Here is a 26659-nt window from a genome sequence, read left to right on the forward strand (position 1 = left end):
CTCTTTTGTTGTTATCACTGTTCCTACATCATGGTCAGACTTTGCCCCCAGAAAAGAAAGAAAATACATCTTTCACTTCTAGTTTTCTTCTAAAAAGTCACCCTACAAATAACGAATATAAAGAATCCCTTCTGTTCTTTTTTCTCATCTAACAATGCAGTAAAAATGCCCAGTTCCTACCTGAAAGGTCATATCTCCTTGCCATATGAATGAGCTCACAGCAGGTCCATGGGGACACTGACATCTGAGAAATGATGGGAATTTATGTGCTTCTGGATTTCTGCCTTCTTTTTGGAGTGGGAAAAGTGAATTTGTTAAGGATTGGGGGAAAAAAACCCTTTCAGTCACAGGCTCTTACAAACTTTTAAAATCTTAGGAGACAGCCACTCATAAATGAAATGATAAGTGAAAAAATAATTCTACCCTTGCCTTCCTTGGAGTTGTTTATTTTGCATTTCTTTAAGTTACTCTCACCCTTACTGGTTCTATGCTATTGAATCTAGCTAGCAGGCTACAGTTTTGCAGCATAAAGTTTTGGCTTATGAAGGACTTTATGATGTGTTTGCATTTGTCAGTATACAAATGGAAAAGAGGAATAAAAGAGAACTGTGTTTAATTAAGCATATACACAAAAAACTTAGAACATAGGGAGCAGCACTATGGTTTTAAAAAGGTAGATTCATCGTGAAAATAAATTTCCTTTCATAATTTGACATTCCATGAAAAAATGTAGTTGGAAGTACATAACTTCTCTAGACCTAAAAATCTAAATCCATGTGCTATATGCAAAATATTAAAGGTCATTATACACCCCAAAATAATTTTATAGCACACATCTCAGTAGGATAAAGGACTTGGAATTTCTATATTATTTGTTTATTATGCTGCCCTGGATAAATCACTAACCTCTCAAAAGTTCAGCTTACATGTTTATAAGGTGGAATGATGAGCAGTATGGCTATGATCAATAACCATGGTGATCCTTATATATATCATACCTCTCCTTACGATACTGTAATTGTAAATCAGATTGCTAAATTGCATTTACCCTTGTGCGCTTCCCTTTCATGTCCTGTTGGTCTGAGCGCTTTCATCTCAGTGTGATCTCATTTACCAACAAGGGCACTGACCTAAGAGTCTGGGGCTTCAGGGTCTCATTACATTCCACATATTAATAGTTGTGGACTATACACATGTTACATGCCTGCCCAGATTTCCCTTCTGTATAATGAAGGTTATTTGTAGAATTTTCCAGGGAGATAGGTGGTGAGAATTGAATTAGATGGGAATGTATGACATTTAGCACAATGCCTATTCTTTAGTAGGTGCTCAAATGGAATTGCCAAAAGAGTCCCTATGAATCATATCTTATTTCAGTTCCCCTTCTCATCCATGTCTCTTACCCACTCTATAAGGAAAAATAGGAGTGTTGTGAGTAGCCTTGCTTGATCTGTGCTGATCTCTTCTTTACTTGACACTCTGTACTTATGTCCCTGCTTTTGTGCTTTTTGCCATGCTAATTCATGACTTGCCTGTTTTTTTTTTTTTTTCCTTTTCTTTTTAATGCAGAGAGACTTGGTAATTGTTAAAGCCCTTCCACTGCTGAGCTTTCTTTTATCTGATTTTGGGTTCAGGGCACAAACTTTTCAGATTCCTGAGCACATAGCCATTTGCTAGTGGGTCTGTAATGAGTGCCATATTCAGGTTAACAGATGGTATGGTGTGCTTGCTTTGAGGGGTAATTGTTCTTTCATCTTAATTTCCTCCCTTTGGCATTCATTTGTTGGAAACAGCTCAACGGCAATGTCATAAAGCTTGGGGTTAAAAAAAATTTGAAGTAGCAGGTCACTTGTCTGTCAAAAAACACAGTTAAACTAAATTCTGGTGAAGGTCTACCAGAGGAGAGGCTTTTGACCCTGGCATTAAGGATCAAATAAGTATTAAGAGTACAGTGGACTTAATTTTCAGTTTATTCCCTCTTTCTTAGTTGTTAACTGTCTCTATTTTCCTTAATGATTAAGACACCTCTTTCTGCTTGGCTGACAGGTTGTACCTCTCACAGTTCATCTGTTCTTCTGAAACTAATACTTGGAGCCCTTTCGTCTATGGGGCCATTGCTGTTTTCAGTGCAGTCTCTCATCACTTCCCTCTATATACTTCTACCTTGCTATTTCTTGTCCAGGTCTTTAAGTCTCCTGTCTTCAGGTTAGCCTTGTTCTAATGCTCTTTTCTTTGAGGGACAACGTCATATGCTTTATTTTATAGGAAATGGAGATACAGTCGATGACACAGAAACTTTTTGCTCGGCTTTCCCAAGTTAGTTATCTGTTATTGAACAGTATTTTGTGACTTCTTTCATATGATAGAGTTAGTTTCCTTTTTACTTATTCCTGTTTCCCACACAAGTCATGGGTACTCTCAAATGAACAAGTGTTCATCAACTCATGCTAAACACTACTGAATAATATAACTCATCTACCAATGTTTGTTTCCCAGGGAAGTTCTCATCCATGCCTTTCTACAGATGCTAGTTGTGAAATGATTGACTGTAACACAGAACACAGATCAGAAATAAGTTTCCGCTGCCTACATATATGACTGCAGGTTATTGTTTTTCTACTTGAAGTCTTAAAGGCAGGAAGGTTCATCGTTGGTATAACAGGGCTTCTTCTTCCTGTTTGGAAGACATGTTGCTTCAGGAAAATGCAGCAGCATCTAGCATGATGACAAAAAGATCTGGAAATAAGAAGGATTGCTATGAACCAAAGCAAACAATGGGTTTGCTTTAACTACCCAAAGGGAAAAGGTTGTTAGTACCAGGTGTATCTATTGCATCAGCATCCTTATACTTCTTGCCCTTTCACTTTCTTACATTTTATATTGAATTGGCCTGCTGCATTGCTGGCAATCTGATTTTCCACAATATGCTACTTGAATCACAGCTTGACTCTTCCTGCTTTCCTACTCTATCCATGCTGGTTTCTTGCTCCCATTGGTATATACTCCATCCCCACACCACACCAAATGCCTGTTAAAATCAGTCTTTGGTTTCTGTTCCTCATCATTTCCTCTAATTGGATCAAATTGTGCATTCTTTTGTGCCCCATTGGAGTATAGGTTTCCTGAGGCATAGTTATTCTAGATTTGCTTTTGTTTGGTTGAGAAAGGATCTTGTTCTGTAGCTCAGGATAGTTTTGTATTTGTGATCCTTCTGCCACAGCCTCCCTAGAGCTAAGATTACAGGCATGGGCTACCACACCAGGCTTTTGTGTGTGATGGTGTATATATTCGTAACTTGGAAATAACCATTTCTCAATGATGATGCAAAAATACCTTTCATATTGTTAAAATATACCACGGTCATCTGGATTTGTAAATAGCAATTATTGTATCTCTCCCCACCCTTTTTATTGTTGTTGTATAGATTGGGGCAAAGTCCTGTTTAAATGGATGGATTGAAGTCCTGGATCTGCACTAACTCCTGCCATAATTTCCAGGACCTTTCTTGCTCTTTGTGAGCCCCTCACTCCTTTATCTCTATTGTAGGGTTGGCAACTTGGAGGGGATCACTGTTACTAATGTCCTATTTAACTTATTAGAGTTTACTTTACATGAAAATGTTACTGGGGGACTCTAAGTTTGAACCTTTTTCTGTCTCTATAGAACAAGGTGAATCAGGAAATTTGAGTCTTAGTTATGAAGCTTTTGGGTGTAAAAATCCTTCCATTATTCTGAGGGGCATACGGATAAAATAAAATTGGTCCATTTAGGTTGAGTTAAACATTGTGAGATTCTTCCTCATTTTTGGCTTTTATTTGCATGTGTTTAGCTTTAAGATGTGTGTATTTTTGTGGAAGTGGTCCTCTTTTCCTTATACATCCAATTCATGTTCTCCTCTTCCTTCACCATTTCTGAATAGTTTGCAATTTTCAACTTAATTAGGTCTTTCCCCTAAGTAACAAATGCAGCTGTTTCCTCTCTGATGATTTGGCAGCTGCCTCTGCCTTTCTCAAAATGGAATGATTAGCTTTCCTTTGATTTCTTAACTGGCCATTAGTTCAGGACTACTATCCCATTTCCTGTATGTTAGACCTACCAAAATCCTATGGCCAGAGTTGTTCCAATTTACCTTGAGGGCATTTAAGTCTTTTGGAGACATAATGCATATGGTATGTGGGCTTCATCAATCTTTCAGAACTGCCTTTACCATACTATTTCCAGTGATTCTATTGCTTAGCCTTTTGAGATACTGATCTATGAAGAGAACTTAGTTTAGTATCCATGATTTGGTTTTAGTGGAGAAATGGAAGATAAGACACCATAAATATATTTTGTCCTTGAATTAAATGGGCCTCATTTGTCACAGGCTCTCTACTTTGGTTTTAAAGGGCTCTCTTGCCTATCCATCTTTATTTTTTAGTTTTATGTACCTCTATTTAAGAAAGTGATTGCTTGTTTTCTCTAGGTGTTTTGACTTTACCTATTTCCAAGGACTTTAATTTTATGATTTTTCACTTTCATTATTGGGATTTCCTCTTACTGTGTCTTTCTTTTGTTTTCACAATATAAAGTCAACATCTGTATTCCTCCTTGCTTCCCTTCTCCCATTATTCTCTCTGCTAATCAACAGCAAGACTTTCTGGACTGTTGGTTTAGTACTTCCATTCCAAATGTGAGTGGTGCAGCCGCTTTGGTTTGCCGGTCCCAAGTGCCTCATTCAGTTTAATTCTGCGTACTTAGCATATTAGACATCTTGTCGATATTTCCTGTCTAAAGTCTAGTTTTTGAATTTTAATGTCTTCTGCATGTATGTGTTTCTATCTGTTAAAGGATGAGATCTTTAACAAAGACAGTAGCCCTGTGCCTAGGATGAAAAGCAAGCACCAGTGAAATAGCATTTCTCACATTCTCTGGCAAATGCAAGGCTCAGTCTTTGAGACAATGTGTGCATAGTGTAACTATATCTGTCTTCCTGCATCTTAACTCCACTTGAGAATCTAAGCATCAAATACTGTTTGTACTGTTTAGGTTTTTATACTCTACCCTATCACTAACCCTTCTAAGCATAGCCCCGTTTTCACATCCTTTATTTGCTTTTTCCCTACTATCCACATAAAAAAATTGATTTGTTCTATGCTGTTTCTTTAAGGTCCTAACTATTTCCAGGGTCTTCTTAAATTGTTCTCCCCTTTTCAAATAGTACTTGCATCTTAATGTGAATCCAACACAAAAGAATGACATTTGGGTCACACGTGTAGCCTAATATGGTGAGGTCTTTAAAAGAAAGTGTTTCTTAGTATCCTTTTCTTTGTAGTCCACCAGTAGTTGGATACATAATGAAGTATGAGACCAGCTTAGACTCCACAGCTCCCAATGAGTTAGAGCTTTCTCTGTGATTACATCCAAGGTGTATTGAATTCTCCCACATTGCTATACAGTTTTAAAGCTCAGCGTGCTTTTCTTTTTTCTTTCAATTATTCCACCAATCTCAAGAGGTCAATCTTATTAGTCTTTTCTTCCAGATTGAAAAAAAATCCAATATGTCATGGTTATTTTAAGTTACTTCCATGACAGTGCCATCAAATCTCAGAGCTCGGACTGAGAGGCAGTTTTACTCCAAAGCCCACAGACTTAGAACCCTTAGCTAGACTGCCCTTAGAAGGGAGTTTCCTTATATACAAGTCAACTTTACTGAGAAAGACTAGCCTCTGATGTTCTGTGGAGGTGTAAACTTTCCCTTTGATGTGAAACAAGTTAAGTCTTGAGTGACTCCAGTAAATATGGGTCATGCCTCCTTTTTCTTGAGAGAAACTTGGCTTTGGATAAATGGTTGGAGCAAAAATGTTTGCTTAAAAAAACAAAGCAAAGCAAAACAAACAAACAAACAAAAAAACCCCAAAACTCCAGCAACTTGCAATCTTCGGATTTCTGTGGCTTTAGGCTCTCAGTACAAATACAGTGTCAAGCTAGGATCAACCTTACACCTTATCTTTTCTTTACTTTAGGTACTGATGGGGCTGTTGGGAGGGCTCCTTGGCATTGGTGAACTGGAATACGACAGATTTCAGGCAGGGGATTCTATGAAGGGGAGAGCATTCTCATCTATACTCTCAAGTGCCAGACTGGCAAGAAACCCTGCTTCACCAAAGTCATTTACCCTGTCATTTTTTAGATAATGATAAAATGAATTCTGAAGTGGGTGGTCGTGTTTTCTGGTAGTACTGCTGTTCCATCTGGAGGAAGTTATCATTGACGGCTGCTTATTTAGTAGCAGATAGAAAGCCTCACGCCTTTGGGCTGCTACAATCATGATAATGAACATTCTGCTCAGACAGAGAGTGTTCAGGCTCTTTCCCAGTCACCCTTATCATGACACTGGGAATTTAATACATTCATTTATTCTTCTTTCAAGAAATAGGATTAAATTCAGAATGGAGCGGGGAACAGTCTTAGTCTTCTGTGCATGATTTTCAGGGGCTGTGCAGTTGCAGTTCCAGCTGTGTAAACATGATTGCAGAACTTAGGTATTGTCTAGTGGGGGAGGATTGCAATTTGGGTGAGGCACACCATGGCTGGGATAGAGCCAGACATTCTTCCACCCACTTTAGTCCACACCCTGCGGGGTCGGCTTGCTCAGCTCCTAGAATCAGAAGTGAAGATGGGGCAGCTGGAGTTAATTATAATTTTTTATAGCTTCATATCAGTAGGGGGTGGGAACTACTAGGCAAGGGTTAGGAAAAATCATATCCCCATGATACTGCAGTAGGAAACAAAGAAATGGGAGGTATTGGACAGAATAAGGAAATGTAAAATATTAAATACCACAAAAAAAAATCTAAAAATGCCTGTTAAAACTGCAGCTAAAATTTCATTCTATTTGTTCTTCCATGTGGTGACAGGAATGAAGTGTGGGTAATATTTAGTTGATTGGAGAAATTTGTTCTTGTATCCAGTAACTGGAATCAGCTTTGTTCAGATTTAAGTTATGAATTAATATATTTAATCTTACAGACTTCAAAATCTGAGCATTATTATAGAATACATGTTATTTCTTAAAAATAAATACAAATATTATGGACCATCCAACCTTTCCTTCATGCCTCTCTCCACAGTTATACAGGAAGTTGGATCTGCTCAGTTCAGTGATCAAAGTCTTAGTGATTTAAGAGGCACACAGGCATACATATGCATGACCTCCAAAACATGATCTTTCTGAGGAAATAGTAAGCTTTCATGATTTTCCCTCACTGGTTAAAGAAGTGATAGTTGGATTCCTAATGGGTGTGGATTTTAGGACACATTTGTGATCAGGAGAGAAAGAAAAACATTACTTTTTCAGTGTACTGAAGTGTCATTGAATTTAGGTATAAAGAAGTTAATGATATTAATTTTTGATGCAACTGGTTGTTGAAGGACTTACTTCTGATTGGGTTTGAGCCTGCTGCATGGCTGGAATACAAACTTGGTCAAGAGCCTCTGGCTGAGGAGGCCACAGGTCCAGGGTTGATAGGATTACATCCTATCAATGTTTTGCTAAACGACAAATTCTCTTACAAGTATTTCTATTTATACTCATTGATTAGTGTGATACTTTCAGCCTCATTCAGAGAAGCTTCTTTTTGCAGTGGGTGACAGTTAATGCAGAGACTCATTACTGGACAAAGTACTGAGAATAAGCCATGTTGAATCCTCAACCCTAAAAAGGGCATCAGCATCAACCTTTCCCTAGGCCCACGGAGCACCAAAAAAAGGGGAGAAGTGATTACAGGAGTGTTATGACATGCTATCTTAGGACATAACAAGTCTGCTGCATTCATGAACGCACAGTAACTGTGGGTATGTGTACAAGACCTTCACATACAAAAAAAAAAAATGCATGAAAGTAGGAAGAAGCTGGTTGAGAAGAAGGGAGTCAATTGTAGTGGGAGTGGCATAAGATAGTAATGGAAATGGATGGGATCACAATCCTATATGCATATAGGATTTTTATAAATTACTAAAGTAAGATCATTTTCCTGGGCTGTTCATTTCAAATCATTGTCTTTGAAAATGTTTATATGATGGGAAGCTTTGAATTGAGAAAAGAATGCTGAGTTGAGAAAGCACTGAGTTTGAGTCATTCTATAAGAATTAAAAAGTAGCAAAGTGAAGAAGTTCAGTAAATTACTGTTGATGATCAATATTGGGATGCCAGTGAAGTCAGAGATTCACTAAAGACATCTACACACATATAGGCATTCTTTTGTTTAGTCGATGTGGAATCAAAAAGAGATGGAAACATGCCTGCAGAGTACCCAGCAGGAAATATAGGGACCCTTCCATCTTTCATCATATTCAACTGACATGTGGGAAGTCTTGTCAATATTGTCCATGTGTTGCCTCTGAAACTTCAAACTGAGATACCTATTAACTGTGCTGCATGCTGTAATTGTAGCATGTGCAGAGAATCCCATAACACTTAGCTGGTGGATGCCTGTCTGAATCATTAAATGTGAGCATTATTGGTGCCATAACAGCATTGGAATTCCTGCAACTAAAAGGGAAACATTTGGCTTGTACTTCATTCACAATCACTTACACTTAAGCTATTGATACTTGATTGGGATCTGTAGCCTGCTGGGTTTGTGCCATAGACTTCTAAACATATTTGATGAGTGGAACAGACAGTGAGGCTGTGGGTTTTGGCAAGCTATGGCTCCCATTAGTCAGGCTGACTGTGTCTGACACTAAAGATTCCAATTCACCAAGATGAAACTTACTTCTCTGGGTTTTGGCTGATGGCCCAATGATCTTGACTTGAAGGGCAAGCAAGAGAAGGCCAGTGTTACATTAAGCTACCAGTTTCCATTGAGCAAATAGTTGAGTAGTTTACTGAACTGGATTTTTTTCCTTTTGGAAAAATATAAATTTATGGTACCATTTTAAAAATTGAAGATATTGCTAAGATTTAAAATTTTTGTTTTATGGCAAATGTTAAAATGTGAGCTCTTTCACAGGGTATGCAGACTAGGAAATTTTATAGTTAATATTCCTCTCCTTAAAGTTTTTTTTCTTAATCTTGTAAGCAGTGTTGGTAGCATATACTACTAAGAACATTCCAGACACAGCTGTTTCTCATAATAGGAGGGTTCCCACAGAAATGTCAGGCATATTGAAGGGTCTTTGGCGGGAAGGAGGAAGTGTCTCTAGAAAATGGACTGTTTCCATTATCAGTGGTTTTCCTGGCAGACACTTGCCCATTACTGTTGTCTTTCCTTCACTCCCTGTAGTTCAGGGCGATATGAAATTTTTAGCAGAAAGATTTTCTATGATAAGGAAGGGCTACAAAGATGAAGGAAGAGAAATGAAGCCTGGAGAGAGACTTTAAGATGACTGGATATTTTGGACACAGGAGAAAGGAGTTGAACACTGTGTAATGGAGACAAGGAAGATGAGATTCAGACAGGAATTGGAATTAATCCATGAAAGTACTTAATATTTAGAGGTTAGAGTAAAAGTTTCATTGAACAATGGAAGCTTCTTTCATTCAGTGTCTATAAATATGGTGAAATTTTGTAAAGACAATTCAGTCTTAAATACACTGTGGGAACTGACAGTGGACATTTCACAGGCTTGTTCTTTCTACTGCATAATCAGTGTGCTATTCCCCTGTTCTGAATAATCTATAGCATATGGTCAAAAGAAAGCAACTAGTACAGATGGATAGTTTCCTCTGAGGTGAGTTCAAGAGCTTTCCTAAACAAAGGGGAGATGTGAGCATCCTCTCTAACTTCTACTGTTAGTTTTTGTTTTGTTTTGTTTTGTTTAGAGTCTAAATAGACTAGCTGACTTTGAACTTGTGAGTTTCCAGCCTTCTCTCACACTGGTGATGTCATTATAGGTGTGCACTTTCACAGCCAAACACATTTACATTCTGTGTAGTGGAGGCTGGTCTTGAAATCCTGACTTCCCTGCCTGTACCTCTCAAGTGCTGGATGATAGGTGTATCACCATGACCAGTCACATCTACTTTCTGGACAATCTGTTTAACAGCTCTCTTCAAATTGTTCTGGCTTCTTCCAAGTTCTTGGGTAACTGCTGAAACATTTAGATACTGTGATTATTTTAAATTTTAAATATTACTTAGTGTTAAAGATTTTTTTCCTGGACCTCTTGTGTCTAGTTGGGTGGCACAGAAGGAAGGCAAGCCCAATCTTCATTCCCTTTGTAAACAGCCATGCCAGAAGGAAGGTTCTTTTTAATAGCATGCAGACAAGAAGATACATTTTTGTTTCAATCTGTTGAACAGCATAAAAATGCTTCTTAAGCACTGGATTCACATGTGTCCTTTTACACAAGGAATTAGATTCATTCCAAAAGTTTGTCCTAGTAAAATTATTCCTCATGAGTAGTCTGTTGAACTACTATTGATCTCCTATACTGGGTTGAACAACTGAATGTTAAAAAATGTGAACTTTTCAGTTTGTACAAACTCTGTACAAACTCTGATGAGTGTAAAGATTTTCCAAGAGAAGAAAATCACTTATTGGTGCCCTTGTTCTATAAATATTTTATCCAGGAAGTTATGTTAGCATTACAACTCTGTGTACAACTTCCCTCTCCTTTGCACATGCGCTCTCTGTGTGTGTTCAGATTGTTCTTTGAATGCTTCCTGAAATCTTCTAAATACTATATTTATATGCCCTATTCTCTTCCTTCCAAAGCTCTCCACTGCCAGCCCAATTCATCGGTCTGTGGATGTTACAGGACTTGTGCTATGTCTTAATATATGAGTAAATGATCTTTATCTCTTTAACTCACCATCATTTGCATTTTTCCAAAACTGATTATTTCATCTGTATTTTTAATAATAATACATATTGGTTCCTGTTCATAAATGATTGAAACAAATAAAAAATTGAAGTTGAACTAAGAGGATAAGAAAGCTATAGGTCCAAAGAAGCTTTTTCTGTAATTAATAATTTCAATTTACTCTCAGAGTATTTTCATGCTAAAATCCAACATTTCATGTTAAACACTTCTTCACCTGTCTTCAAACTGCTAAATTTGAATATTAAAGAATGGAAATCATGTAGGTTTGAATGAAGCTTCCAATTCTCTACTCTTAGTACTCTCCTGTTTTCTGCACAGATTAATCAAGTCTTCTCTCATTACTGCATGGAATTTGCTAATTAGCTCTATGTTTCATAGATCCAGTCATGAAAGATACACATTTAACCAACAAGGGGAAAATGCAGTAAGATTGGAGTTTAGTAGATACAATTAAAAAGTTTATGCCAAGGGTATCTGCAAATGGTCACAGTATTTAAACTTATGAGTCTCTTTTTCAGCAATATTTTGATTTGTCCTCTTGTCTTAATTTGTGAATGGAAATAATTGTTAGAACTAGTAGTGGTGTAAGTGATGATGTGGGGAGTGGGAGAATGAAGAGAAATGGAGGGGTGGATTTATTTGGCTGGTACCATCTAGGCTTACTATGCCTATCAGTTTCTACAAGATTTTTTTTTTCTAGAACTGTCAGTGTTTTAATTTAGGTTGTTTTAGCCCAAGAGATTTTCTGCTACTCCTGATGGCATAGTTTTGAATCAACTCAAGAAAAACCCTCAGAGCTGTGGCCCAAATAGATGGCAAGTCTTCTTTAATGCTCTTTGGACCCTCCATTTTCTGCATAATAAGTGAGGAGTTGGGAAAGGTGATGGCAAGTAGTGAAACATACATGTGTTAAAGGTATAAGGGTTGTTTCCTTCCGGATATGATCATAGGGCAAATGTAGTACACCCTTACATCTTCAGACTTCTTCAAAGAATAGGTTAATTGATCTTTCTTCTGAATTTGTGTAATTGATTTTGAGGCAGCACCTAAGAACACATAGTCTGCTTTCCTCTAAGTGGAGTGATTAAGTGGACAACCCAAAAAGAAAAGAATGATTCTGTGCAGTTTTAAAGAAAATAGCAAAAGAACAAAATTGAGCACTGTCCATGAGAGATGGATAATGACAAGTAAACAGAAGGTGATGTTTGATCCCTTCAATTTTAGTATTCATTATTCATTGTTATTATTCATAAATTCTAGCACAAATGTTAGGTCTGCACCCCAGTGACACATTTGCATTTTATTTTAAGTTGATTTCTACCTAGTTGTGCAAATAAGGACTTCATAAGTTGAGTGCTTTTCCTGTGTTGCTTATCATCTTCATCTACTTACTTCTATATGTTTACATTATTATCCCCACCATCTATTTCACTATTCTACTCAATATTCCACTCCAAAAAGATTTCTAGCATGGAAAAGTGATATTTGAATATATTTCCCTAAGGCAATCAATTTACTTTTAATTTGTCTGGAACTAAGCTTTTCTTTGTTGCAAGAAAGAAGGACTGAAACTGCTATAAAATTTATTAGCTTGCAGGAAGATATCTGAAATGAATTTTTTAATGATTGTGCTGTTTGCTATACCCAGAAGCAGTGTCATCACACTACAGCATTCCAGATGGTTGCTGAAGTTATACTGAACCACCAAGATAATGCTAAAATTTTCTACAAGGCTTCTGTTGGTAACAGATAGTCTACCCTGGGTAACTAATAGCTACCAATGCTCCAATATTCCTGCTTACTTCCAGTGATTACTATTCAGCTAAAGACATGGCATGATAGCCTCTTGAGTCATTGCAAGAGACAATGATTAGTTTACTGAACACTTTATTTACAAATTTGAATGAGTGATTGGAGAATTACCAACATAGTCTTTTTAATGTGTCCCTTAAGTCCCACAAAGTGTTTGGAATTAAAAATAAACACTAAGGAATCTAAAATTTAAAATTTCAGTGTTTATTGACACATAGCCATTATTGTACTTTCCACAAAACCAAGTGTCCTGGGACTTAACTGAAGGAAATCTCAGTTCCTGTTAAGGGGAACACTACTGTTGGATGTTCCTCCTACCTCCAACATGAAATTTTCATTTTAAAAATGAAAGTGCTTTGTTTTCAGTGCTGGGTGTCAATGTCTGAATCTCTAATATGCTGGGCAAGCATTCTTATCATAAAGCAACTCTGCTACAAGGGAATTTTTTTCCTTCTAGTTAGCATACCCTGTCTTCCTTTATCTGACAACATCACATATGCCATCTTTACTGTGTGTTTTTGTCTCAGGTACCCAATAGCTCAAATCCATACCAAAGTGGCTTTTTTTTTTTACAACTCCGCAATGAACTAATTGTTTGTCTATCTTTTCTGGGGAAACTAAATTATAGCTGTGTTTAGGTTCAGAGCTCCTGGGAAGTACAACGCAAAGACTCCACCAGCAGCATACATACTTTCTGAATATGTGAAATGATCTGACTCTGTTTAATCTATACAAAATCAAACAAATTGATCAAAGTTTTCAGGGACATGACTAAGTGCTGTAAGAGTCTTACTTGTATGGGCTAAGGGGCTTAATTCTGTAGAGAATCTTACAGCGAGACCCTTGAAAACAGTCTCATGTCATTCAAAATTGCAGTATCTCAGTGCTCCACATCTCCACATCATAGGGAATAGTTCAGTGACCTGTGTCATCCCATATTTTATCTGTAAAGATGCTTTTTCCAATGGTTTCGAAGCACTTAGATGAAGCCCAGCACTTTGTCACACAATTTTCTTTTCCATCACAGAAGACAAATACAAAGATCTTAGTCTACTTAATCTCTGCTTATCTCAGTCACTGTCACCACTTCTTATTTCTCTTTCTCAATTTTCTGGGTAGCCCTTTGCTTCATTTCCTTGCTCCCCATGAATCAGCACAAATGATTTATGCTTATACACATCTTGATATCTGTTCTTTATGGACTGAATTGAATTGAGCCCCAGTACAAAATTGAAAATGCCAGGAACTTTTGTGATTTGCAAAATGCAACTTAGTTCATATGAACTGCACATGCCACACTGTCATCTATCATAAATATTAAATTCTCAAGCACTTATACTTGAATATGTTTTAACTTTGTCTCTTCAACCAGCTCAGCACTAAAGATTCCACTGAAGATAATTTGATTTCTTTTAATTCTGAAAGGGCCATCTTTTAAATCCATTTCCATGTTCCATTGGTGGTAAGTGAATTGCAGGTGATCAGACCATGCACCAGGAGAAAGGGTTATGCACCACTTGCCATCAGATCCTAGCTATTGGATGGGTCAACTAATGTTGATCTGTTAAATTATTTGGGACAAGGTTGGAACTCATGAATCTTTTGAGCTGCCTTCTCTGTGAAAAGCCAAAACTAACCTTTAAAGAATTACTAGTGTTTATCAACTATTCGGAAAATGCCTTGCTAGGCTATCAGGACTGGCTTTTTTCCTCTTTTGGTCTGTTTTTGGCAGCATCAATTTGCCATTCTTGGTAACTTTATTTGATACCCCATCCCCACTCTGACCCCTGTGTTTATTCTTCCCCACACCATAAAATTTGGGTCATATGTACTGAGTGTTATTTAAATTACCAATGGGAAAAAATTGCCTCAATTTGATAAAAGATCCTCTTTTTACCACTGAAATTTCTTAATATGTATACCTAGATAAATGAAAAATGTAGAAAATTGTCTCCAAGTGATAAGGACTGGTTTGCAGAGAACACTTTTTCATATCTGTCAAATAACTGCACATCAGTATTTCAAATGTCAGTCACAATTCTGCTACCCCTCAGATTCTGTCTGCTGTGTATCAGAGCACAGTGCTCTGGGGTAAAGGTCTGTTAATAAGTAGGAGTCTAGAGAAGTAGAAAACAAAATGATTTAGGGAAGGAGTAAAAGCAGAAGGGAGTAAAATGCAAGTAGCTGTTTGTAGTAAAGCCTGTAATGCTAATTTCATCAGAATTAGATTGGCTACCAGATGGCTTAGTACTATTGGCTCCCAAGTCTATAAAAACTGTGTTAGCCTTCATGGATGCCCCTTTACATGTTTTACAGATGCTGTTATGGTTATGCTTTATGAAGTGAGTGTAATTCCACTCACCTCTGACTTTGAGAAGTTGTTATTGAATATTTTTAGATAATTAGAAGGTGGTTTTCTCCTTGTATCTAAACATCCAAGCAGAGCAAATTCTCAAAATATCAACTAGATCCAAGCAAACATAGAATGACTGAGTCCCATAGTGATTCCTGCTCTTAGCTGTTCTTCAACATTCCTGTTCATCTCTTTTCTTTTTCATTGAGCCCACTAGTGCTCTGAATTTTTGTCAAGTTATAGAAACAGGATAGATTTTTTTTTTCTTCAGACTCCAAAGGCATTGAAAAATCTTCCTTTAATAATTCTTCCTTTTGGCAATGCCTTGCATAAGAGATTGATACATAAACTTTGTTATGAAGACTTGTAATATTTTTTGGGGAATAATATTGCCAGAGTATACTAGCTTCTCCTGCAGATCTGGAAGACTTATCTTATGTTGTATTATATTAGTCTTGTATTTTATGAGAATCAATGACAATTTTTAGACGTTAAGAAACTGATATTTGAACATTAAGCTCATAGACTATGCATTTAAACTCAGTTAAAGTTATTAATTTATCACAGTACAGTCATTGCTAACTATCAATAGTATAAGAAATTTCTAGGTTGAAACAATTATATTTTCCATTGGGTATCAACTGCATGCTAGAGCTCATGGGAACCACCCCAAACCACGTGTCATTTGACTAAGGTTTCTCAAGTTCCACTTTTATTGCCTTTGACAAAGTGACACAGATTACTTTTTAGGTTTCTAAAATGTTTTTATTAGCTAGAACATTTACTTCGAATTTCAGGAATTACATCATTGGCATAGTATCTTGAGGATCAATCTATGTTTCTTTTTGTTCTGTCTGTACTTTTTTTATCATTCCATTAAGTTAAACTGTTATTCACTATTTATCTGTAGTGGGCTTTTTGCTAGTTTTATTGGGTAGACAAAAAACTAGGCTGACATAGTTTTTGCTCATTTAGAGCTTTAAAAAGCAAGCAAAGCATACATGACAAGTAATTTCAGGTGGGATAAGTGCTAAGAAAGAGAAGTTCTATGAGCCCTATCTTAGTCCAAGGGATCATTGAGAAATTGAAATTCTAGTTGGGATTTCAGGAATAACATCATCTACCATGACTTGTGTTCATCTATTTGAAATAAAGTCTCTACCAAAGAAAATATATACCCTAAATAAAAGGAGTCTATTTTCCCCTCTTTTATAAGAGGTGTTCAGATCTAATGAAGCGGCTATAGATTTTCAGTATCCCAAAGTCCTTGTATCTTTCTGTTTTGCCATCTATAGGCTCATGGTTTTCACAGAGTTAATGCATTGCTATTAAGATAGATATTGCAATGTCTTTAATCCCAGAATTTTGGGGCAGTGGCAGACAAATTTATGTGGATTCAAGGTCAGCCTGGTCTACAGATTGAGCTACAGGACAGCCAAGGCTACACAGAGAAACCATGTCTCAAAGAACAAAAGAAAAAAATAGATATTGTAGCATAGTCACTATGACTTTGCTCCAGATAGGACAAAACAGGAGAAAATAAGAACAAATACCCTCATAGATAGGCCAGTTCTCTTTCAAATTTTCATAACATCCTGCCTTCATACGGTTTGATTGATCTTACTTGTCATACTTGTCTTGAAAAAAGTCCAATGATTTTTTTTTAAAAGTGAAATACATTGTCATCCCTAATGGAAGTGGGACTCTGTTTCTAATGATAAAAATAGGTATTTTTTAAAAATCTCTGCTTCAGATGGGTAGAAAGTTACTCAAATGGAATACCAATCAAAATCGTGTTTCATTTAAAGATACTTTTCATGTGTATGTGTGGGAGTATAGGCCATATATGTCTAGGTTCCTGTGGAGTCCAGAAGTGGGCACCAGATTTCCTGGTGCTGGAGTCACAGTCACTTGTGAAGCACCTGACTTGGAAAGTAGGATCCAAATTTGGATATTCTGAAAGATCAGAAAATGCATTTCACCACTTAGCAGTTTCTCCAGTCCATCCCAAATTTTCTTGTTTAGGTAAAGGTGACCAATTTTCATGGCCCTTACCTTCTTCATAATCTTTGCAGTAATGCCTTTCACTATACTTTACAAAAATTGACCCAGTCTTGGTTGTAGATTGTCTTGCCCATGGCTTTTTGCACAATAAGTTATGTAGATGAATAATGGTACTACCCAGGAAGCTTTTCTGATTAAAGTATCACTTGTTTATATGTTGGATTACTGTTGCTACTTAGAATCTGCAGTAGTTGGAACTCACTTTACATTTTCCTATTTGGAAATCACTTTTAAAAAGGTAACTGTACCCTTGAACTGTTTTAGTGTTGGAGTCTTGTGTTTGGTCATTAAATTTTTTGAGATATTGTACTAAAACTTCGAATCACAGTAAAGAACTAGTGGTGTTGTTGACCACATTCATTGTTACTGAACACCTATAGAAACCCATGAGAGCCTCTCAGCTCTTCCATTCTTCCAGGACTCTGAAAATTTCAGCAAAGTCAGAGTTGGCTTTTATTACTTTGGAGGGACCATGGATAGACTCTATTGTTGAAGCACATTGTTTGCCTTTATCTGAAAAAACAGCTGCTTTGTGTCTCAAAGACAGTGATAATTGCTGTACAAACTTTTGATGTTTATATAAAACAACATATTCTGGTCCTTTTCTATCTGTATTATTTCTTTATCCATCATGACATAATTATAATTGTCTGTTAAACCTATTACAAGTTTGTGAGACTGATGTTTTGATGATTTATTTGTTGTTTATTTGTTGCCAGATGCTTGGAAATTCTCTCATCAATGTCCTGATAACAAAAAATAACAGAATTATTGATTCTGTGTAGATTTCAGGAGCCTCATCTCTTCTTATTCTTGTTGTTTGTCTAAGACAACTATGCTTTAAGTTAAGACTTTTCGACACTATGATTTATGTCCTTCCAAATTTATGCACCCACTTTGTATTTTTTTTCTGATTTGTAAAACCTTGGGATAACTTCAGAAGTAGGGGGGACTAGTTGACAAATTCATTAGTCAACCTTATTCATGTGTATGCTTTAATTAAAATCACTTGCCTTGGGACTGGAGAGATGGCTCAATGTTTAAGAGCAGTTGTTCTACTTGCATATGAGCAATGAACATTTCCCACCACCCATATGGTACCTTAAAATCATCTGTAACTCCAGGTCTGCAGAATCCCCCACCATCTTTTGGCCTCTTCAGGTACCAAGCATACACACAATTTAATTACATACACAGAAGCAAAGCACTCAAAAATGTTTAAAAGAAAGAAAGCCTTAAAAAATTACCTGCCTTTACACTTCTGTATATGACAGTGAGTTTGAATGTTTACAACTATTTGTGGGTTTTAGAATCTTACACTTTGCCTATATTTAGGCCAATAATTTCAGATAAAGATGTAAGAAAGTATCAAGTCACATCTATGCTTTTTAGGGACACCTTACAGGGAATTATTAAATCATTAGCCTTTTAAGCATGAGCTAGCATACTGAGTATTTGTGATGGGTGATACAAAATGGCTTCTCTCAAGTTTCACACCTCTGTCCAACACCCAACTCTTATAATTGCAGCCACATAATCTTTATTTATACTAGTCATTTTATTTTCTTTTTTACAGTCTGTCTTTATTGATATTCACAGAGGTATCTTTTGTGGTGCTGTTCTTACATATAATGTTGCAATGAATTTCTTTACTAAACTTAAATTATGAATTGGAGTACATTTATTCTGTCAGTATTAACTATGACTTCTCTCATATAAAAAGTGGGTATAAATATCACACAAATATCATGGTATTTGAGCCAAAACTGATAAACAGCAATTCACTATTTATGGTATGTAGTTAAGGAAATATATGTATATGATTTACATCCTAAGTGAGAAATTATTAATAAATGGGACTTTTAGATTCATGTCATTACTTGCATAAGTGAGAGAGAACAGTGAATATAAGCTCACATAATTAATCTAATAATTATTATTGTACCTCATGTGCAACTGAGATGAACTTAGCAAGCTTGGTTATTATGCTTAGAATGATTACATTTTTGAGGTTACTATGTTAGTTTATGTTTTTTTCTTCCCAGACAGTGATTATTTTTCATTTATGTAGTTGATAAACAGTAGGCAACTCAGTTTTATTTTTTTGCGGGGGGGGGAAGATTCTTCTGAGAAATCTGAGTTACTACTTCTTTTTCTAGATTCATAACATCTAGGAGGCAGTGTGTGCTAGAGATCTAGACTTCCTCATTGCTATTCATTTGAAGCAATCTAGAATGGAAAAGGAACAACATACTTGGATTTGAGGGTAACACATGGATGGGATTCTCTTATTGCATGGTGGTGGAAATGACTCAGTCTCAAAATTTAAAGAGAGCTCCCTTTAGACACACACACACACACACACACACACAGTATAAGAAATAAAATGTCGATTGCTTTGGGTAGAGTCTACTTTACAGTGGCTCACCATTGTTATACTCTAGAATGTAAGTGAGTGGTCTGTAGTATCAGTTTAATGATCGACTAGAATCTCCTCTTTTTATCTGCTCACATGGTCATGATTGCTCCATGGCTTAGAAGCCAAGGCCTCTCTACCTTTGTGCCTTGGTTTAAGAACAAAAGGAACAACATTTATGTTGCATTCTGGATTTTTGTTTTTATCCTGGCTTCTAGAGATACTTGTTTTGATTTATAGAAATGGAAGTCAATTATTGAACTATGTATATTTTTACTTCTTCAGCATCTATCCCATCCTCTCAAAAGCTGGCACTAATTTTTCATAGCTGTTACTTGAAAAGTTATGAGATGCACCTTAAAAGTTAAGGTGTTCTTCTTCAGAAAGCTCCAAAGCTGTATATTTTGTTGTACTATAACAACCCTTGCACCTCCTGAAGAAAGCACAGGACTTAGATGAAACTGACAGGACATGTACCAACTCTTCTATTCATGTATTTGGAGCTTATACAAAAAATGCCTTCTCTAAATGTGCAAACATATTGCTATTATTTTCATATTTTATGCCTCCCCAGGAACATATTCATGTTGAATTGTGATAAAGTAGTAGATAGCATCCCTTGGAGTTTGCAAGGAAGGGCTATCAAAAGGGGTTTGGCAAACCCTTCATTTTTCACATGCATGGCTATTCATGCAGTCATGATGTAAAACTGTGCTTGCATTTGAAGAATTGTCCTAGCTCTGTGGCAGGCACTTCTCTTGTTACTGATGATGCTCATTTGTTATTTGTTTTCAAATATGCAAAAATCTGAGTGCATCATTCTTAAATACTGAAATGGTTCAGGAAACATCCATATTAAAAATGTTGGTAATGTCTTCACCCAGTTACTCAGAGTTTTCCTTTAGTCAGTAAATAGCTTAAATGAGGACAAGTGCCACAGTTGTCTTCAAATCTATACTCAACATGGATAAAATCTTTGCTACCTAACTACTTTCAAAGCTTTTCTCTCATGTGTCATTTCTTCTTTTTTTGTAAATAAAGGAACCAATGTACACACACACACACACACACACACACACACACACACACACACACGATACAGTACACAAGGCGGTGTGTTATGTATAGATTCATTTCAAGAAAGCCCCTTATATATTAGCTTCTTACTCTTACAAAAATGGAGGTCACAGCACAGCATACAGTTCCAACGGCTATGTTCTCTCTGTCTCTCTGTCTCTGTTTCTATCTCTCTCTCTCTCTGTGTGTGTTTGAATGGTGGACACAGCTATACTTAATTTATATGCATTCACATATGAATTCCTTTGACGTTTTATTTCTTCACGCCTTCCTATCTCTTCTAGTACTACCTAGGGTTTTACTTTTGTAATTATTAAGCTGATCATATTGTGAAACATTGTACAATATGATGAAAATTTACATTAGGTCATTGTTATATAAGAGTGTTATAAACATAAATTAAGCTGGAAATTTTGTGCTATAAATAAACCATTTTAATTCATGTTTATTCAGTGGTCAGGTAGTTGTTAACCCTTCATCCATGCTTTGATAAAGTAGTTTTCATAGAAAGCTCCTCTAGGAGTTAAACAAAAGAATTAGCCCTGAATGCACCTGAGTTGGAAAGATAAAACATATTACTGTAATAATTGGGAAGTCTAACTGACAAGATCGTCTTTGGTAGGTCTAAAGCAATCAACAAAACACACACACACACACATATTCTTATTTTACATTTTGATCCTAGTTAGTTCCCTCTCCATCCTTCCCATGATGTCCCCTGCCCCCATCCTATCCACCCCCACTCCACAGGAAGGGTGATGCCTTCCAGGCGGGATCATCAAAATCTGTCAAGTCATTTGGAGTAGGGTCTAGGCCCTCCCTCCTGCCTCTAGGCTAAGGGAGTATCCCTCCTGGGAAATGTGCTTCCAAAGTCCTTTTGTGCACCAGGGACACATCCCAGTTTCCTTAGACTGCCCAGGACTTCTAACAGAGACCCACGTTCAAGGAGTCTGTGTCAGTCCAATGCTGGTTTCCCAGCTATCAGTCTGGGAGTCCATGAGCTCCCCCTTGTTCAGGTCAGCTGTCTCTATGTGTTTCTGTAGCCTGCTCTTAACCCCTTTTCTTATTACTCCTCCCTCTCTGCAACTGTATTCCATGAGTTCGGCTCAGTGTTTAGTTGTGGGTGTCTGCTTCTGTCAGCTACTAGATGAGTGCTCTATGATGGCATATAAGTTAGTTATCAATCTCATTATCAGGGAAGGGCATTTAAAGGTGGCCTTTCCATTGCTGCTAAGAATGTTAGTTGGGGTTAGTCTTGTAGGTCTCTGGACATTTCTCTAGACAAAACATTTAAGATTTAGTAGCATGTTTGTCTTAGTTATGGTTTTATTGCTGTGAAGAGACTCCATGACCATGACAACTCTTATAAAGGAAGGAAAACATAATTTTAAAGGTTTTTGTCCATTATCATCATGCTAGGAACCATGGCAAATGCAGGCAGACATAGTGCTAAAGAAGGAGTTGAACGTTGTACATCTTGATCTGCAGGTAGCAGAATGAGACTGTGTGGCACACTGGCAGTAGCTTGAGACTTCAAAGCCTGCCTCCACAGTGACACACTTCCTCTAACAATGCCACACCGACTCCAACAAGGCCACACCTCCTAATAATGTCACTCTCTAAGGTCAAAACGTTCAAATACATGTGTCTATGGTGGCCATACCTATTCAAACCACCACAGGGGTGCACTGTGGCATGTTAATACACATATATAGCATGTACTATTTAAATCAATGTAATAAAATTTTGATCGACTTCTTGTTCTTTAGAGATTTCAACTCCTAATTTATTGTAAGTTGTAGTGCTGTTGCTGTTTGTTAGACTTCCAGGACTTGTGCTTTGTGCCTACTTCTATCACCCCTCAGCTGTGCCTTTCTTAGTTTCTAATGGCTACACTTTTACTTTTGTATCTTACTTATATGAGGGATATATGGCAGTTGGTTTTCTAGTCTTCGCTTATTTTGCTCAGTTTAATCTACTTTGCCTCAAAAGATAGGGTTTCCGTTTTGATTTCTGTTTATGGCTATAAAATTTCAGTAAGTGTCCATACCGAACTTTCTTTATCCATTCTTCTGCTGATGGGCAGCTCAGGTGATCCTGTATTTTGGCTAATGTTAGCAGTATAATGATATACTTGGTTTTACAGAGTTCTTTATCATTTTTATTTTCTTTGAAAATATGTCCAGAAATGAGAGAGGTAGATTAGGTAATTTTCCTGTTAATTTTTTTTTTTGAGGAACCATCTATTTTGTTCTCCCATTTAGCTGTGGCAATTTGCATTTCTACTAGATATATGTACATTTCATTAGGAAGTAGGTCCTTAATAAATGTAAAAATTACAAGAAGTACGGAGAAATAGCTAGTTTGTGGTTAATTAAATGATATCCAATATATAAGAGGTAGGTGTGCTTTTGTGTGTCTGTGTGTAGGGCTAATTGAAACTTGTGAGTTCTCCAGAAGTATTCCTTCTGATTGGAAATCTAGTCATAGCAACTTTATAAGGAAGTGATTGATTTCTTGGAACTGGTGGTTAAAAATAAATTATGTAATAAGTTTTTAAAGAGACAGCACAGTAATCTAAGTGGAAGCACCATGTTTTACTGGTGGGTAAGGTGGAAAGGGGTTGATAGTGTTCATAAAAATTATGGGCAAGTTTCTTTGATAGGGTGAGTATTGGATTCCTTACCTTGCTTCTACTTCCTCTTCTGTTGAATGCAGTTTCAAACCCAGGTGATTTTTCAGCAGTAGTAGGTGTTGATAAAATTGCTGACTCCCCACACCTTACACTCAGGATAAACTTTTAAAAATACTGTTTCATCATAACTTGTTTCATTTTAGGAATTTTGTTTTGTCAGCAGTGGGAACATCGAGGATCATTAAAAAAAAAAAGAGTAGTGTTTAGAAGTGTTTAGAGAGAGATTTATAGCTTTTTAAAAATTTGTTTTTTCACACTAGTCTCAAAAGTCAATAAATGCCTATCCAAAGTGCCATTTCCCAAAGGGTCCTATGAATACAAGAGAGATCTGAACATTGGGGGGGTTGCAGTGATTGCTGGCAAAAGCTGAGGAAATTAACGCCTTCCTTTTGTTCTTACAGACCAGAATGAAGGATTTCATTGCAGGGAGGAATGCCGGATTCTTGGCCACTCTGATAGATGCTGGATGCCCCGGAATCCCATGCCCACCCGTTCCAAGTCTCCTGAGCACGTGAGGAACATCATCGCTCTGTCAATTGAAGCTACTGCTGCTGATGTTGAGGCTTATGACGACTGCGGCCCCACCAAGCGGACTTTTGCAACCTTCGGAAAAGATGTCAGCAACCACCCAACTGAGGAGCGGCCCATCCTGAAAGGCAAGAGGACTGTCGATGTGACCATCTGCAGCCCCAAAGTCAACAGCGCTATCCGGGAGGCAGGCAATGGCTGTGAGGCTATTAGCCCTGTCACCTCCCCACTCCATCTCAAGAGCCCTCTACCCACCAAGCCTTCTATGTCTTACACGGTCGCCCTGGCTCCTCCAGCTCATGATCTGGAGTACCATGGCAACAATGGCGCCTCTCGACCTTCTGAAGCTGAGCCCCGTGGAGCCGACAGTGAGAAAGTCATGCATGAGGTCAATCCTATTCTGAAGGAAGGTCGTGACAAGGAATCTCCTGGCGTGAAGCGCCTGAAGGATATCGTTCTGTAAACCCATCTGGGGAAGTAGAGAGAAAGAAATCACACTGGCTAGTGAAGATGCAGCAGCTGCTCATTTTAATTGCTCACCAATAGTTGGTTCTTGAGTGGCTGCTGCACTGTAGAGCTTTCCCTAAATGTATTGTGTATAAGTGACTATCATTCCGTGACAATCCCTCTGGTTTCAACAGGCAGCAGGGGTGTTCAGTTGGAGCAAATTAGCTTTGGCTTGAGTTGTTCATGGGGCCTTGATGTTGGGGAAACAGAGGTAAATTCAATTGTGAAAAGTATTATGTATTAAGTGTTTGAATTTATATATTTTTATATGTCAAAATGATAATATAAATTACCATTGTTTGTGAGGAATTACATTTAAAAAAGCAAAAAGAAAAAAAAAAGAAAAAAAAAGAAAGCTCTGGACACCTTTAATAAGCTCGCCACCGTTTTTTGTAGTGTAGACAAGTTATTGGTCATTTATTGTGTACTATTCATTGATTCAGTGATGTGAAATCGAGCCCCCAAAAGGTTGTTTCTGAAGCTCGAGTACTTTCCAATGCCGCTACTTTGCTGTGGACGCCCCTGCTTTAAAAACCCTTTTGCTAGCTGTGCTGTTGTTGTATTTGATATTGCAAATTGCTATGTGTGTGGTGATGGCAAAAGGCTTTTAAAGGTTGATGTTTTCTTTTCTTAAAAAATAATAAAAATACAGACAAAAACAAAATATAGAAAACTGAGACAGCAAATGAATGAGCAACACCACACCTAGAGGTTGAGTAACTTGGTGGACACTCACGTTTTTAATCCATGTAGTGATTGTTCACCTTGCAGAGGATTTCTCCTGCCTTTCAGTCTTCTGCCCGGGTCTGTGCTAGATCATTGTAGAAAGTCAGTTTTGGATATGCTGCTATCTAATTTGCAGTTGGCAGAAATACTGTGCTGAAAATTTTATGAGATAAATTATTTTTTTTCTAATTTTCAGACCCTGAACAGGAAAGGTACTCCTGAACTTATTAGTTTTCAGGCTGAGAAATTCCCTGTCTCCAATAGTCTAAAATTCATGCAACATGACTGAGTCTATTTTGAGATCTAAATCACCATCTCTTTAGACACACACTTCCCGATTCAGTGTTTTCCCAATCATGATTGGAATTAGATGGTAAAGCACATCATGGGCTGGAATCCAGGGCTCCATGTTGCTCTTTACCTTAGGCTTATAAATAATGATAGAGTAAGCAGTATGAAGTGTACACTTAGGAAAAGACAGGTACTAACATCACTAATCTAATTACTGTGCCTTCTAAACGGAGACACTCAGACACTTGAACTCGTCTTTTTATGACTAATACTTTTTTGATTAAAAATGTGAACAAGAAATTATTAAAACAAAAATCCCGTAGATTTAGCTCCTTTTTGCTGTAGGCTAGGAATATGCCTTTTTAAATTAACAGACTAGCCAATTCTTTTTGTTGTTTTAAACACTGCACAAATACCGCCTTTTTATCATCTGTCTATTAATATTCACTAGCCAACATAGTATTCTTGCAGCCTAAGAATTCATTATTTAAAATAAACTTTTGCTCTATCTTTGTCTTAAAAGAATTGTTTCTAAAGAAACAAGTTTTTTGTTTTCTTTCTTTCTTTCTTTCTTTTTCTTTTTTTTTGATTCCCCTCTTCTTTTTGTAATTCAAGAACACTTAGAAAGAAAGCCTAGACACTAGACACTAGGGAACTAGAATTCAGAAAAGATTTTATTTTCTTAAGTTTAGGTAGATAAAGTCAGCTTTTTGAATTTTTTTCATTATTTTTACCTGAGTTCCTAGCTTTATACATTACTAGGAGCATTTACTTTTGTGGGATGTGGGAGGGTTGTAAGGGAGGGGATGGGTAAGTCACTGGGCATGGGGTTAGGTAGGGGAAGACGATTTCTGGGGATAAAAGGAACCTATAATGAAACTACAAATACATCCTTATTTTATATTCAGTTCTGAATACTACCTCATGCAAAATATTGGGTTGGCTGCAAATTTCTCCCTGACACTGACACAGTTAGAGACCTGTGCATCTTCTTCTTGCTTCATTTAATTTTCTCTCACATGTTTGTTTCATTTTGGTGTAGTAGATTATGAATTAGATATTTTTTTTCCTTTCAAGGGACTATTTGATTAACATAGTTAACTTTTTGAAAGTGCCCTTTAAGTTAGGATGACTGCCTATAGAATTTAGACTGATCTTCACCATGATCCATCTGATATTGTCTTGCAAGCTAACACCTCAAGGTCACTTTGTAGTCAGATTGGACAGCTTTCTTCAGGTGGATTTCTTACTCTGCTCGGTGGAAACTAGGGAGTTTGAAAGACTGTGGGAAGTGGAAAATAATGTTGGAGTGTAGAGATGCCACTGACTGACATTTGTCTTACCAGCCAATTAAAAACTGAGTAACAGTGGCATTGAT

The 26659-nt window shown here is 37.1% G+C and overlaps 1 protein-coding gene across 3 annotated transcripts in view; it reads left to right on the forward strand.

Moving 5' to 3' along the window:
- Positions 1 to 24840, forward strand: part of Pcdh19 (protocadherin 19) — a 104359-nt gene extending 79519 nt beyond the window's left edge. For all 3 annotated transcript variants that reach the window (XM_051178828.1, XM_051178829.1, XM_051178830.1), the window contains one exon: positions 23631 to 24840. In XM_051178828.1, the coding sequence (XP_051034785.1) occupies positions 23631 to 24220 (590 nt within the window). In that variant the 3' untranslated portion in view covers positions 24221 to 24840. The remainder of the gene's footprint in view (positions 1 to 23630) is intronic.
- The last annotated feature ends 1819 nt before the right edge of the window (positions 24841 to 26659 follow it).

The sequence above is a fragment of the Phodopus roborovskii genome, unplaced genomic scaffold (genome assembly GCF_943737965.1).
Source record: "Phodopus roborovskii unplaced genomic scaffold, PHOROB, whole genome shotgun sequence".
NCBI classification, from domain to species: Eukaryota; Metazoa; Chordata; class Mammalia; order Rodentia; family Cricetidae; genus Phodopus; species Phodopus roborovskii.